Raw genomic sequence first — 16632 nt, 5'->3', positions numbered from 1 at the left:
TAGCAGACACTCTTATCGAGAGCGACTTACAAGAGCAATTTTGATTAAGTGCCATATTTTTCACCTCGTTGGCTCGGGGTTCTCTTCGTAACCGCTAGGCTACCTGCCACCCATGTTTTGTATTATGACACTCCGCTTTGTACAGAATTACTTCAGTTAGGTAACGTTTATGAAAATCAACATATCTATTGCAGCTAAATCAATACCAAATCAACTCAACACAACTTTAGTTTTAATAATAGCAATTTTATTTGTTGCTCCTCTGCAGGAATTCTTTTATCAGCCGATTACAGAAAGGGAACAAAGATAATATGCGTAAATGGTACAACTACTGTACATAGAAAACACAATAACTTACCTTTTAAAATAAAGTATTTAGAACAAGTTAATATTTATTTACCACTTCAATACTTTAGAAAATAATTTAGAGCTACTGTACTTGTTTGGACAAACGAATGGCTCATCAACCTTTCAATAGTTTCCTTTGGGTTTCGTTTGCAGTTGCGTTGTTATACAGCACATTTCAGAGAATAATGTGTAGGACAAATCATCTTGTAGTGCAGTAAGACAGAGCAAGAAACTGCATTTTTCACGATTTTATCAATGAATTTGGCTTTGGAAAACACATTAACTGAAGCATATTACAGAATTAAGGTTTGGGTTATGGTTCAAATCACCATTATGTAATGACAAAGAATACAGGTTAAATTCTCATTACAATTCATAACACAAGTCTCCCAGGGCTAAGCATTGTTTTGTCAGGTGCATATACTCTGCCCCAAAAGTGCATTGTAGCTTGTCCTTAACTATTGACTTGAGAAAATCCTACCATTGAGTTGTATCACTGCTGGAATATAGGCATGTATGTTTGTGAAATGGTCCAAACAAACCAACATGAACAAGTTCTGCTGTTCTCGGTCTCACACATTACCTACGTTCTTAGGCACAGATCAATGAACAAGGCACCTCTAGCATTTTTAAGCATCAACACTGTCTTATGAAGAGGCAGCACATTTTACACGTCAGCAGGCTTCCGTCACTTTCACCGAAAATGGGTCCCATAAATGTATTGGTTTACTATCATCTATACACAGTACAGTTAATTCCTTTTAAAACATTCATTATGTTTATCACGAAAATGTGCTTTTTTTCCATCAATAAAATAAATTGTACATTCTGAACAGGGACTACAATACAGACCTCTGAGGAACAGTTCTTTATCTCAAATGAGTGGTCTGAAATGGAAGTTGAAGAATATATTTTTCACTGTGAAAACACAACAGTGAGAAACAAATAAAAGGCATTCTCAATGTAATAAATAATAGTAAGAGCCAGAGGTAACATGATAAAAATTAAAAACACAACTCCTAAGCCACTTTGTTTTATCCTCAGCTACTACCGCCTGTGTACATCTTTAGTTTCCTGGGCTGAAACCTGGTCCGTCCGCTGGTCTGGCCTGGGTGGGGGTTCTTGGCGGTGGAATGTCGTCGGGGAGGGGGGACTAGCTGAACTGTGACAAAGCTGGGCATCAGGGCAGGGAGGGGAGAATGGAAGAAAGGGAGAAAGGGGTGTGTCTGGTGCTTCTCGGTCTGTCTGTCTGTCTGTCTGTCTGCTCTGACCCACCTCCTCCATCTCAACCGCTTTGGCCATGATGAGGGGGGCATCAGCTAACACTCAGCTGGGCGAAGCCGATCAGCTTCACGTCGTCTGCGATCTCCGTGTCGTCACAACCAGAAACCTGATGGAGGAACAGATTAAAAGGGTTGGCTGGGGACCATAAGATCCTACCAGCCACCTACACAGCAAGATCACCAGACATAATCCAACACCCAGTGAACAGCTGTACCCTAACAATAAGGATCGGTTTTGTCACTGATCCTACTTTAAGTAGTAAGCTTCTGTTTAACGGATTCATATTATTTGTGACGTGTTTGGTCTTAAATCCTTTACAGCCAAGAACAAAGATGTGTCCTCTTGTAACAGGACACGAGAGCACGGTAGAGGAATTACAGTCCTTCAAAAGATGATACGCCAATGAAACATTTATGGAGAGAGCTTTCGCAGGTATCTACAGTATTTTTCCCTACAGCCAAGGTAGAACAATGTTATTCATCCATTTAATAATAGAACACGCCTCATATCCTCAGAGATGGCGTCTTAACAGCTCTTTCAATTACTACATCAAGTTATTTCCCATTACTGTTGTGACTAGAACCATGTCTCTAGACATCATGTGGAACAAACGATGCAAAACGCACAATGATAATTGCCCTTCAGGTATTCATTTCATCGATTCATTAATAATAGTATGATGCGACAGCTTTCCACTGTGACTGGTTGCAGAACAATCCACAGCACTCTTCTGTGTTATGTGCGTTGTACTGAAAAATAATGTTCTTTGTTAAAAGCTCTATGACTATGTGGTACAGGTCTCTGTTGCGTTTAATTAGGATGATATGGGCAGTCCTTAAAACAAGGCTTTTTATAAGTACAGGACTTCTAAAAAGATGGTTACAGCAGGCATGCCTTTCTTTTTTTTAAGAAACACATAATTACTTTGTCTGCACTTGCGTCACTGGCACTGATTACTCCACTAAAGCCCTCCAAAAACGAGAGAAAAGCGCTGATGAAATACAAGTTGTATTTTATCGACAGGTTCACTTGAGAGTGAGAGTTTCTACTGCTAAATTCTAAACTAATTATGCTCCTATGCTTGCCCCACAAGTAGGCCTTATTACTGGCAACATGCATTCAGATTGGTTTGAGTGGAGTCCCTGCGAGGCAATCGATATCTCTTTTTCACTTCACTATCCCCCCTGGAAGTGGTACAGTGTGAGTCAGTGGCCCAATATCTGCCCGCCTCCAGCAATTTACAGCGGAGCATGGAGAGGGGCTCTGTCTCTCCCCGGCGTCTGTGGCTGCAGCTGTCTGTGTAGAGGCCGCAAACATAATTCAGTGTTTCTGGTCGATATTTGGAGTTGAGTGGCTCTGTGTGACTTTGTGCCGCCTGGACTAGAGCAGCGTGTTAACAAATAGAAGTGGGAAAGTGCTCTGGCCAATATATATATATACACACCCGGCCAGGCCCCAGCCAGCAGCACAGTCTGCCTGCTGCCCCACTAAGTCCTCTGATGCAGTTCTGCACTCCAGAGAGTCTCCAGCGACATTCACCATCTGCCGATAAGACATGGCAGAAAGGGCGGACAGTGATGTACTGTGACCCACCGCACAGATGTTGTTTACCACATCCACGCCATCTAAAAGGGCGCTAAAAAAATAGCCCTAACACTACGGCAAACCACCCGGGATTGTCATTAATTGCTTCGTTTTAATTATTCTCCGTAGAGAAATTGAATTGTTTTGCTCGGTGTGGATCAATGTAAATCCCATCGCGCCGTGCACGGAGGAAAGCATACGTGCAGATTAGGAGCGTCACCCATCAGTTACTCCACTTAAAAAGGACAAAGCCAGTTCTGCGACACGCCTGTCATCACAGATTTCTCCCATTCTCTAGCACCACTGCTCATTTGGGATTTGAACGGTGTGCCTATTTCCAGACATCACAACCCTAGAGCATTGTCCTTTAATACACATATTATGACGGTATATTTTCTCAAATCAATCCGTCGGTGTGATGTAACGTTGTGGTTTTCTGGAAGCATCCCTCTCTTATTTCACGCAGCTATCTTGAGACATGAGGTGGTGTGACATTTATCATCTGGGTACTCACCAGTTTAAAGGTCAACACTTTGTAGGTAGTCGGGTCATCTACAATCTTCTGAAGGTTAGCAGCAACTGCAAGGTAATGTTATATATAAAGAATGCAAGCGTTAGTGTTATTACACAGTCCCATCAGATAATCACAGATCATAGTAATGAGTCAAGACCGTATGGCGCTGCTCTTATGCTTCACATTGACTTTGAGAGGGATATGATTCTTTTGAAAATACCAGACCGGGGTCAAATACATTTGTCAAATCCCTTCCAAATACTTTTAACTGTGCTTGATTTAGTTTGCCCAGTAAAATAGTCCCAGACGTACAAACTCCAAGCTAAATCAAGCACACCTCACGCGGAAAATACACCCTAAGCCCTGCAGTATAACAGAAAACAAGGATGAAACATTTACCGGCAGCAACATCGTGTCCATTGACAAGACCAGCTGAGAAAAGTTCCTGGGAAACCCCAATAGCAGTGTCTATGGAGAGACACACAGTAATAGAACCAGGTGAGAAGTAAACATGTGACCAACGGTACTACAGTACACTTAATACCAAATACAATAACGGGCACTAATAACAACATTATAACATGAGCTTCTTCACTTTGTGCAGCTTTTACCTCGGCCAGGAGTGAACTCAAACCGGATGTCATTCAACTCCTTCCTGGAGTTCCTAAGAAGAGAGATGAGAAGCTGATTAGTATAAGATGTGACCATGGAACCCAACAGGCTGTCCTCCATAGGAACAGACAGGAGGTCCAGGACCTAGTTAGTCTGGTCCCAGATCTCTTTGTGCTTTAAGACAACTATGGCATGACAATAGTCAGATGAGCTGGCTACAGCGCAAACAAATCTGGGACCAGGCCAAGAGTCCCTGAGCGGTCTATTTCATTTAGACTGTCTGAGGAGGCTCCTGACAAGCGGACCCCAAGGAATAGTGGAATGGAAAAAGACAGCCTGGCTGCCACATCCACACTTTAACACTACAAGTCTCTAGGCTTAACACACTGGGTCATGTTAAGCAGATCAATGTTGTTTTCTTACTAAGTCAGTGTTACTACTAGCTACTGTAATATCATCCTGTATTTACTGACAACACAGTTGGTGAAGAATTAGTGCAGAAATGTTAATCCTTGCATGTGTCTTGTGCATATTAAATAGGCAGCATTGTAAGCTCAATAAATACATGATTTTATGATGCATTGTAAGTCTTGTGTAGGGTTCCAAAGAACAGCTGACTGATGGTTACAGTAAACACCATGTTTATAGTGCCTCGGCCAAACCCTCACTCTGCTCTGTGTACCAGTGGGGCACATACATACAGTATATAGCCTTTTGCGGTGACAACAACGTCATCAAACCAGCAGGTGAAATGAATATCTTAGATGGCAGAAATGCAAATGTAGAAGTTCTCTCTGCACAGGCAATAGAAGGCTAACATGATTATGCAAAATATATATATATATCAGCAGGAAAAGAGTCCATTACAGAGAATGTCAATGGGTTCCATGAAGTAGATATTGTAACTGTGCTAATGCAATCACGTACTTGCGGCTGTGGAAGATTGACAGATTTGGACATTTGATTTGATTTGGAGTGTTCTTGCAGTGGAATGACCAGAATAAGGAAATACATATTTCCAGCAATATCTCATGCCCATTTGAATCACTATGGTTACATGTACTATGTTTAAAGTCACTCAAACAGTGTAATTGTTGTTGTCCGTCGAAATACAAAAGTCCGAACATATTTTAGATGACCGACAAACATGTTCACCAGCCTCCTTTGAATTAAACCATAATTACATTTTCACAAGGACTTGAAGTCATTGGTAAAGCTAATATGAGGAATAATTAATAAAAGCATGTCTGAGGTACACTACCGCCTGAAGTGTTTCCACAATCTCAATGTCCTTGACCTTTTTATATAGCTCTGGTTTAGGAGAAGAAAACAGATTAATTCCTCCATGAAGGCGATCTGGGGGATTTTCATATTTGTCACCTGTACATGATTGATCCTTTACGGAGGTCAGATGAAGTGTTGGAACGCAGCTGAAACAGAGAATATTGAAGCTCAGTTGCAATTGTATTATTGGTCTTATGTAAAACGTGTAGAATCTTTTCTTCATCCAGAGGGTGATAGAAGTAAAATAGCAGAAGGTTGGCTGAGGATAATGGTGTAAAAAGGGCTTTAGTAGTTCCGCATTTTAATGTAGAGCTCACATATGGCTCAGAACTACCGCAGCCTATTCATTTATACAGCTTTCTTATGCAGCAACTTCAATCCAGCAAGACAAGACGACGCCTCTCCTAAAAAACTGTATGATAGAACACATTAAGTAAAACGTCCATCCGCATGTCTATCCTGTGTTAATATACGCTGTGCAACCCCCGGGGTAAATTCTCTCTAACGTTTCCATTAATACAGTACATGGTGAATTTAGTCCTAAAAACTACTCCCTACACAATGGCTGATGGGTGTGACAGATTTTGTACACAGTGTCGTGGGAGTGGATTCATTTGGGCTGTAATTATGCTGCATAAATCCAATCCATCTAAACCCACCTGCTAGCCCCTGATTCACATTACACAGGAAATGTTGCATGTAAGGAACATGCTCCGACACATCATTGAGGGCTGATTTAGTTCTGAGAGAGAGAGAGAGAGAGAGAGAGAGAGAGAGAGAGAGAGAGAGAGAGAGAGAGAGAGAGAGAGAGAGAGAGAGAGAGAGAGAGAGCGAGAGCGGATTCCCATCAGCTGCCTGTGAGTCAACTTTACTCGTCCAATTCTGCAGATTCGCAGCTAGAGAGAGGAAGTCAGGGGCGAAACTTGAGCCTAGCAGATGGATGTAGGATGTCTGCAATCTCTCCATTTCATCCACGGACAGTGTGAGAGCGTGCTGTAAGGAATGCTGTAACCACATCTGTGTCAGAGGGCCTGAGCCCAGCGTCTCTATTTGCCTACTTAGTCCTGCTCCAGAGAGATCGGCAGCAGATGCCTGGAAAGTCCCTGTCAGATTATATTGTGGGAGGTAAATAAACCGCACACACAGATTGAGAAACCGTTTAGAAGTTTTAGGTATTTAATGGGCTTCTTTTAAAACTTCAATCTTCCAGAGTCTTGCTACCAGTGTTAAGATGTTCCTAAATAACTGTGTAAAGTTTTAAGTTTCAAGTTTTATCAGCACAGGGACAGAATAAAACCATGATTTTGCTCAGTCATCTTCAAATCCCAGCATACCACACCCTCCAAATGAATCACCAGAGATGCCAGTGGGCACTAGCAAGCATTAGGGAGATAGGAGTGTTTACTAGGTAAAGCATGAACTTCAATAATTCTTGGGTGTATAGAGGGGTGTTCTATCTGCTAAAACAGATTTCCCCTGGTAGGCAATGGGAGCTCAGGCAAACACTTGACTGGCAAACACTGGGACTAAGGACTTACTCAGACTGAAAGAGAAGTGACAAATTCACAAGTTTATATTACAGTAAAAGGTCTTGCCGAGGGTATTTTCGCGAAATCTCTAGGCAATCTCTCGTAGTGAAAAGAGGCTCTGAGAGAAACTTCCAGTTTCAGGTCCCTTGAGTACCTCAGGTAATGTTAGTCTAAAGAACACATTAACACTTCTGAACTGCACTCTGTAACTGAAGCTGTTTACAGTCTGTCCTGACCAGAAGTATGATTGGTATGTTGGGGAAAGTTAGGTGTAAAGCTCTGAGTATTTACCGCAGTTCAAGACCGAGGCCAGGTAAAACAGACGGTCTGTTGTGTATCGACTACACAAGAGTCCTCGAAATCCTGTGTAGCAGTGACAGGGGGGTAATTTCTTAACACACCAACAAACACAATCAATACACACACCTGGGGTAAACTGGGGAGTGTTTGGAGTCCGATGAAAAGTACTTCAGCGCTTTAGCCTAGAAAATGCCTACATGAATGTGCCCACAATGTGAGAGGAGACAGTGTTAATGTGCCAGTAATTCATTTGGGATGGATTGTGCTGGCATGTAATATTGCGTTCTCATATTTTGGCTTCCTGGTGGAGGAAAGTATTGCTCATAGTTTTCTATATATGACTCATTGAAAGGGGTTTAATTAAGCAATAAGGCCTGAGGGGGTGTGGTATATGGCCAATATACCATGGCTAAGGGCTGTTCTTATCCACGACCTGGAGTGCCTGGATACAATCCTTAGCCATGGTATATTGGCAATATACCACAAACCCCTGAGGTGTATGGCCAAATTACTTGCCAGCACAATCCATCCCAAATGAATTACTGGCACATCATAGTTTTCTATATATGACTAATTGAAAGGGGCTTAATTACTCAATAAGGCCCGAGGGGGTGTGGTATATGGCCAGTATACCATGGCTAAGGGCTGTTCTTATGCACAACGCAATGCAGAGTGCCTGGATACAGGCCTTAGCCGTGGTATATTGGCCATATACCACAAACTCCTGAGGTGCCTAATTGCTATTATAAACTGGTTACCAATGTAATTAGAGCAGTACAAATAAATGTTTTGTCATACCCGTGGTATGCGGTCTGATATAACACAGCTGTCAGCCAATCAGCATTCAGGGCTCGAATCACCCTGTTTATAATTTAGTTTAAACACTACAAAGCACAATAGCCACATATGCCTGGAGCACTGTTGGTTCATTGGTTGACTTCTATCCTCCCATCATTACATATACAGTGCAATCAATCAGCAAACAATTGCCAGTGAGGATGACGTGTCAAATCTACAAAATAACATTTTTCAACACCCAGGTCATTCAAAAATGTCCTGTTGTTCTTATTGTCTTTTCATTTCAGTTTCCTGACGGTTCAAGTCCCCCAGTGTGTCTGAGATCCTTTCTCTGTTTCAGACATACATCAACATCCCATCTGAATACAGTTCTCTAAAGAGCCTTCATCAACGGGTTCACAATAGCATAAATCCTTTTCTAATCAGCCTTAACACCCTCATCAGTTTTGGGAAGAGAATTGATTGTGCTGTGTTGTTCTTTCAGATGCAATTAAGTTTTCCAATTAGCTTTTTATTTTTCCCAAGAGAGCCACCACCCCAATACCACCAGAACTCTGTTCATGATTTTAGTCTTCGGCGAGGCAATTGTTGAATTAAACCATAATTACGTTTTAATCTGCATTGATTATCGTGATTACAAAGCGGAAAACTTTGCAATGCAAGTCTTTTGGAAAAACAACAAGATAAATCTTATAATCATTGTATGGAGGAGTATTAGTTACAGGCTGCAGATCAATCACAGATTAAAATATTAAGATGTATCCATAAGAGAGTGATTACTGTAATGCCATTGTGACTGGAGAGAGATATAGCTGGCACTGTTCCATGTGGGCTTTAATAATGCTATAGGTTTCAGGTTGAATCAGGTCGGATAACTGCAATACTCCTGCTAATCCCCCTATGGACATTAACCCCCCCACTGACTTTTACTCTGTCCCCACCCCAACGACATTCATCACTGTTGCAGGTGTTAGTATTATTTTATTATTAAAACGTTTATTGTTTTTATTTCACTCAATGGTCATGCTGCTGCTTCCCCTATGTTCATTCCACCCCACCCCCTCAACAGTCTTTACTCTGCCTCTACCCCAATAGACATGTATCACTTCTGCCTCTACCCTAATGGACATATATCACTGCTACAGTTGTTATGATATACATGGTGCTATTTCTATTTCAGTTTTTTATGACAAATTTTCAAAATTTCACTTCACTTAGTCCTGCATGTTGGAAGCCTAAGATTTCCCACTGTACCCTGCAATCCCACCTGCAACCCTGTACATGTGACTATTAAACACGCTGGATCTCGTTCCACATCTGTTTTCCCACAACACAAATGAGATTTGAATGGAAATTAACTCCAGTGACGTCACTTGTCCTCCCATTATGTTAACTAGATAGCAAGCAGAGAATTGCGAAATAATTGTAAGAATTCCCAACCTCCGTTGGGATGCCCTATAAAACACGCAAAATAACATTCATTTCTGTGATTCCTTTGCTCCCCCTAACACGCATATTCAGTACCCTCAGAATGTTTTCTACACTTAGACCTTTGTACTTCTTCCTCTCTCCAACTCTTGACTTTTCTTCAGTTTAGCCTTAATCCTGCTGTCAAGCGCTCAATAAATCCAGACTTAAAGTCTGTCCTCACAAGTATGGTTGCATCACAAATGGCACGCTTCAAAAGTAGCACACTAGGGAATAGGGTGACATTTACCTCCCTGCACTGTATCTGCTAAAAAGGACCTACTGACCTACACACATATGAAGCCAGTGAATGTGACCAGTGACCACGTCATCTCCTGATCCTCTGGGGACTGTGTACAGCAAACCTCTTTAGGCTGGTGTATTACAAACTGTAGTGACATGGAGGTTTTCTGAAATGAGACGATGAGTGCACATGATAGCGTTATAATGTACCCCCGTTGTATCACTGCACAGTTTACAGCACATTCACAAGCTGTGAAATGTGACCAATGTTAATCACCCCTGTACAAAGGTACTGTATCTTCCCAGCGAATCGAATGTAATGTAACGCTCTGTCAAGTGCTTCCAGAACTACTTTTACAGTTCATGGACTAAACAGGGCTATAGAGAAACCTCTATGCAAATACATCTACATCGTATTTCTCCATAATGCGTGTCAAAACCGATTGCAATAGAGCCCCATTCATTATCGCTCTATGGGAGATTGGGAGTTGCATTTGAGTTTATCTGAAGTCCTTCGGGCTAAAAGAGGACTTGAAATTGAGAGGCCTGATAAATGAGCTGCTCTCTGTTGGCTGCTGCCAGACAGGGACTGACTGTTTCAGCACAGATCAGAGGTGTGGATCTTGTCAGTTGACTTTTGACTTAATCTACCAAGACACGTCACTGAAATCCATTTGCTGTGGCGAGGCTGCCCTCAGCGCAGAGCAGGATAGGTTTAATACATAGCACATACAGCTAGAGTTTGGTCTGAGTTTTGGCTGATTCTACAGTACATCGCTACCCATACGCTGCAAAGAAAAACAGGCTCAAACGCCTGCAATGAATGGAACTCTGGCCACTGAGAAATAGCTACAGCCCCACTGCTCACAGAAGCGTCCATTTATTTACATGTCAGGGTTAGAATAATTACACTTCTCTAGTAGCCAACCCTCTAGTTGGCCTGCTGGTGTGCAGTGGAGGGGAAGGCTTTGTGTGTTGCGCAGGGGGCCTGGGGAGGCCCCTTCAGATGCTGACTGTTATCTCATCGACCCAGAGTCTACTCTGCACCCAGCGGGGAGCCAAACTGTCCAGAAACACTTCATTGTCTATGTCTGGGGCAGACATCTTTGCGCGCACGCGCGCAGTTTTGCACATTTGCCTCGCATATCCTGCCTTCAGACAATGTGTTTAAATCTGCTTCCATTTTGCTGAGGGGGAAGTAAAAAGGATCTAAATTCAATGCAATAAATATAAACTACGTTCTTCTTGGCAAAGGATTTGAGTGCTTAGAGGAGTGTGACCAAATCAACACTAATTATCATATCATAAAAAGGACCACATATAAAAAACAGTGATAAGTCTGAGCCGAAATCTAATCCTAAACCTATTCCATATTGGTCACAAGTCTTGCTACAGCCTTGAATTGTTTTCTAGCAATAGGTCTTTAACCTGGCCAGTGGCTGAAAGTGTCTGGACTAGCTGAAATTAAGGTTAAGTCAGGTCAGGTCAGGGTTGGTAAGTCTGGTGGCAGCGCAGGTTATTAACAGCCCTCTAATTCAGGGATGGGCAACTGGTGACCCGCGGATCTATTCTCCCCCCCACCCCAACAAAATATATACACTGAGTATACAAAACATTAAGAACACCTTGCTCTTTTCATGACAGACTGACCAGGTGAATCCAGGTGAAAGCTATGATCCCTTATTGATGTCATTTGTTAAATCCACTTCAATCAGTGTAGATGAAGGGGAGGAGACAGGTTAAAGGAGCCTGGAGACAATTGAGATGTTGATTGTGTCTGTGTACCATTCATAGGGTGAATGGTCAAGACAAAAAATTTAAGTGCCTTTGAACGGGGTATGATAGTAGGTGCCAGGCAAACCGGTTTGTGTCAAGAACTACAGCGCTGCTGGATTTTTCATGCTCAACAGTTTCCCATGTGTATCAACAATGGTCCACCACCCAAAGGACATCTAGCCAACTTTACACAACTGTGGGAAGCATTGGAGTCAAATTGGGCCAGCATCTCTGTGGAACGCTTTCGACACCTTGTACAGTCCATTCCCTGACGAATTGAAGCTGTTCTGTGGGCAAAAGAGGGAGCTGCAACTCAATATTAGGAAGGTGTTCCTAATGTTTGGTATAGTCAGTACTGAACAAAAATATAAACACAACATGTAAAGTGTTGGTCACATGTTCCATGAGCCAAAAAAATGTATAATTGAAGAAATGTTCCATATGCACAAAAAACGTATTTCTCTCACAAATGTGTTTACATCCCTATTAGTGAGCATTTCTCCTTTGCCAAGATAATCCATCCCCCTGACAGGTGTGGCATATCAAGAAGCTGATTAAACAGCATAATCATTACACAGGTGCACCTTGTGCTGGGGGACAATAACATGCCACTCACTCTATGTGCAGTTTTGACTAACAGCACAGTGCCACAGATGTTTCAAGTTTTTAGGGAGCCTGTTTTGGCATGCTGACTGCAGGAATGTCCACCAGAGCTGTTGCCAGAGAATTGAATGTTAATTTCTCTACCATAAGCTGCCTCCAATGTCGTTTTAGAGAATTTGGCAGTACGTCCAACCTGCCTCACAACCGCAGACCACGTGTAACCACACCAGCCCAGGACATCCACATCTGGCTTCTTCACCTGCGGGATCATCTGAGGGGGGGTGGAGGGTGCTGAGGAGTATCTCTGTCTGTAATAAAGCCCTTTTGTGGTGAAAAACGAATTATATTTGGCTGGGCCTGGCTTCCCAGTGGGTAGGCCTGGCTGCCAAGTGGGTGGGACTATGCCCTCCAAGGACCACCCATGGCTACATCCCTGCCTAGTCGTGAAATCCATAGATTAGGGCCTAATGAATGTATTTCAATTGACTCCAACTCAGTAAAATCGTTGAAATTGTTGTTCAGTATATACACTGCTCAAAAAAATAAAGGGAACACTTAAACAACACAATGTAACTCCAAGTCAATCACACTTCTGTGAAATCAAACTGTCCACTTAGGAAGCAACACTGATTGACAATAAATTTAACATGCTGTTGTGCAAATGGAATAGACAAAAGGTGGAAATTATAGGAGTGGTTAAAGGAGTGGTTCTGCAGGTGGTGACCACAGACCACTTCTCAGTTCCCCATGCTTCCTGGATGATGTTTTGGTCACTTTTGAATGCTGGCGGTGCTTTCACTCTAGTGGTAGCATGAGACGGAGTCTACAACCCACACAAGTGGCTCAGGTAGTGCAGCTCATCCAGGATGGCACATCAATGCGAGCTGTGGCAAGAAGGTTTGCTGTGTCTGTCAGCGTAGTGTCCAGAGCATGGAGGCGCTACCAGGAGACAGGCCAGTACATCAGGAGACGTGGAGGAGGCCGTAGGAGGGCAACAACCCAGCAGCAGGACCGCTACATCCGCCTTTGTGCAAGGAGGAGCAGGAGGAGCACTGCCCGAGCCCTCCAAAATGACCTCCAGCAGGCCACAAATGTGCATGTGTCTGCTCAAACGGTCAGAAACAGACTCCATGAGGGTGGTATGAGGGCCCGACGTCCACAGGTGGGGGCTGTGCTTACAGCCCAACACCGTGCAGGACGTTTGGCATTTGCCAGAGAACACCAAGATTGGCAAATTCGCCACTGGCGCCCTGTGCTCTTCACAGATGAAAGCAGGTTCACACTGAGCACATGTGACAGACGTGACAGTCTGGAGACGCCGTGGAGAACGTTCTGCTGCCTGCAACATCCTCCAGCATGACCGGTTTGGCAGTGGGTCAGTCATGGTGTGGGGTGGCATTTCTTTGGGGGGCCGCACAGCCCTCCATGTGCTCGCCAGAGGTAGCCTGACTGCCATTAGGTGCCGAGATGAGATCCTCAGACCCCTTGTGAGACCATATGCTGGTGCGGTTGGCCCTGGGTTCCTCCTAATGCAAGACAATGCTAGACCTCATGTGGCTGGAGTGTGTCAGCAGTTCCTGCAAGAGGAAGGCATTGATGCTATGGACTGGCCCGCCCGTTCCCCAGACCTGAATCCAATTGAGCACATCTGGGACATCATGTCTCGCTCCATCCACCAACGCCACGTTGCACCACAGACTGTCCAGGAGTTGGCGGATGCTTTAGTCCAGGTCTGGGAGGAGATCCCTCAGGAGACCATCCGCCACCTCAGCAGGAGCATGCCCAGGCGTTGTAGGGAGGTCATACAGGCACGTGGAGGCCACACACACTACTGAGCCTCATTTTGACTTGTTTTAAGGACATTACATCAAAGTTGGATCAGCCTGTAGTGTGGTTTTCCACTTTAATTTTGAGTGTGACTCCAAATCCAGACCTCCATGGGTTGATAAATTTGATTTCCATTGATCATTTTTGTGTAATTTTGTTGTCAGCACATTCAACTATGTAAAGAAAAAAGTATTTAATAAGAATATTTCATTCATTCAGATCTAGGATGTGTTATTTTAGTGTTCCCTTTATTTTTTTGAGCAGTGTATATAAAGAAAAGTTATCTCACTGTCAACTGCGTTTATTTTCAGCAAACTTAACGTGTAAATATTTGTATGAACATAACAAGATTCAACAATTGAGACATAAACTGAACAAGTTGCACAGACATGTGACTAACAAAAATGGAATAATGTGTCCCTGAACAAAGGGAGGGTCAAAATCAAAAGTAACAGTCAGTAACAGTCAGAACGGCCCTTGCCCTCACCCTCCGATCCAACAGGTCCCAGACGTGCTCAATGGGATTTAGATCCGGGCTCTTCGCTGGCCATGGCAGAACACTGACATTCCTGTCTTGCAGGAAATCAGGCACAGAATGAGCAGTAGGGCTGGTGGCTTTGTCATGCTGGAGGGTCATGTCAGGATGAGCCTGCAGGAAGGGTACCACATGAGGGAGGAGGATGTCTTCCCTGTAATGCACAGCGTTGAGATTGCCTGCAATGACAACAAGCTCAGTCCGATGATGCTGTGACACACCGCCCCAGACCATGACGAACCCTCCACCTCCAAATCGATCCCGCTCCAGAGTACAGGCCTCGGAGTAACGCTCATTCCTTCAACGATAAACGCGAATCCGAACATCACTCCTGGTGAGACAAAACCACGACTTGTCAGAGAAGAGCACTTTTTGCCAGTCCTGTCTGGTCCAGCGACAGTGGATTTGTGCCCATAGGTGACGTTGTTGCCAGTGATGTCTGGTGAGGACCTGCCTTACAACAGGCCTACAAGCCCTCAGTCCAGCCTCTCACAGCCTATTGCAAACAGTCTGAGCACTGATGGAGGGATTGTGCATTCCTGGTGTAACTCGAGCAGTTGTTGTTGCCATCCTGTACCTGTCCCGCAGGTGTGATGTTTGGATGTACCGATCCTGTGCAGGTGTTGTTACACGTGGTCTGCCACTGCGAGGACGATCAGCTGTCCGTCCTGTCTCCCTGTAGCGGCGTCTCACAGTACCGACATTGCAATTTATTTCCCTGGCCACATCTGCAGTCCTCATGCCTCCTTGCAGCATGCCTAAGGCACGTTCACGCAGATGAGCAGGGACCCTGGGCATCTTTCTTTTTGGTGTTTTTCAGAGTCAGTAGAAAGGCCTCTTTAGTGTCCTAAGTTTTCATAACTGTGACCTTAATTGCCTGCAGTCTGTAAGCTGTTGAAGTTATTTGGATTTTTATGAATTATCTTTGAAAGACAGGGTCCTGAAAAAGGGACGTTTCTTATTTGCTGAGTTTATATATATTTTAGGAACTCAGTCGGGGTCTCAACTTACTGTTGCGACATTTGGTTGTGCATCAGCAGTTTCTCTCTTGTTAGGTCAGTCACTGATAATCAATGAAATAGCTAATTTCAGCATTATTTTTTTTAGATTGCTAAATTAGTTTAGCAGTCAGCTATCTAAACTTGTTGTCATGGTTTTATTACCGGCCAGGGTCCCCCATTGATTTTGTTAGTAATTCTCGCTCCCATATAATATTCAAAACTGTAAACATTTTCTCCACCCTATGGCAAAATGTGTATAATTGCAGGAAAATATTTCTAAAACAGCTTATTTTCCTCTCCACCCAATTGCAAAACGAGTCCAATTGCACAAAATGAACTCTAAAACTTCATTTCTCTCCACTGTCAAGGGGGCCACTAAAATGTTTTGCTGGCAACGTGGTGGTGGGGGGGGGGGGGGGGGGGGGGGTATGGATGTGACTACGCAGACCGGCTATCAACTGCAGCCCCTCATGATGAGTTCAGATATTTTTGTGGCCCCCACCCCCATCAAAGTTGTCCATCCCTGCTCTAATTCAATCCCTGAGAACACAGAAATGCAGAGCGGAGCAAATGGAGAGTCAATGGAGTGTAACACTCTCCTCCCTCCAACACAACCGCTCAGCCAGATTAGAGAGAAACGGTCCTTGGTTCTGTCAGATGATCCCATTAGAGGGCCAAGACATCATTAGGTCATCATTAGGTCTATTAGCAGCAGGGCACATCTGTTGGGTGTACCGGATGCAAGAAGGAGGACAAATTCAAACTCTGCTTACCTTAGCCTTAGGACCATATTCAGAGCAATTTGAATATAGGGCCCTGTGTTCTTCTCAAACGGTTGAACCTATAAGTAAAGAGTGAGTCTGGTGAGTCAATAAAGCCAGCAAGTCCTCAATATCTCCTGGAGTATAGAAAATATATATCTGTATC

General features: G+C 43.6%; 1 protein-coding gene across 1 annotated transcript in view; it reads right to left on the bottom strand.

Moving 5' to 3' along the window:
- Positions 1 to 225: 225 nt before the first annotated feature.
- stk39 (serine threonine kinase 39) overlaps positions 226 to 16632 on the bottom strand; it is a 33437-nt gene continuing 17030 nt past the window's right edge. The window contains exons 14-18 of the mRNA XM_039014961.1: positions 16479 to 16546; positions 4342 to 4394; positions 4130 to 4198; positions 3731 to 3795; positions 226 to 1738 (exon numbers count right to left, since the gene is read on the bottom strand). Coding sequence (XP_038870889.1) covers positions 1664 to 1738; positions 3731 to 3795; positions 4130 to 4198; positions 4342 to 4394; positions 16479 to 16546 — 330 coding nt within the window. The 3' untranslated portion in view covers positions 226 to 1663. The remainder of the gene's footprint in view (positions 1739 to 3730; positions 3796 to 4129; positions 4199 to 4341; positions 4395 to 16478; positions 16547 to 16632) is intronic.

The sequence above is a fragment of the Salvelinus namaycush genome, chromosome 19 (genome assembly GCF_016432855.1).
Source record: "Salvelinus namaycush isolate Seneca chromosome 19, SaNama_1.0, whole genome shotgun sequence".
Taxonomy (NCBI): domain Eukaryota; kingdom Metazoa; phylum Chordata; class Actinopteri; order Salmoniformes; family Salmonidae; genus Salvelinus; species Salvelinus namaycush.
The sequence above is the reverse complement of the archived record's forward strand: the minus strand, read 5'-3'. Positions and strand labels throughout refer to the sequence as shown.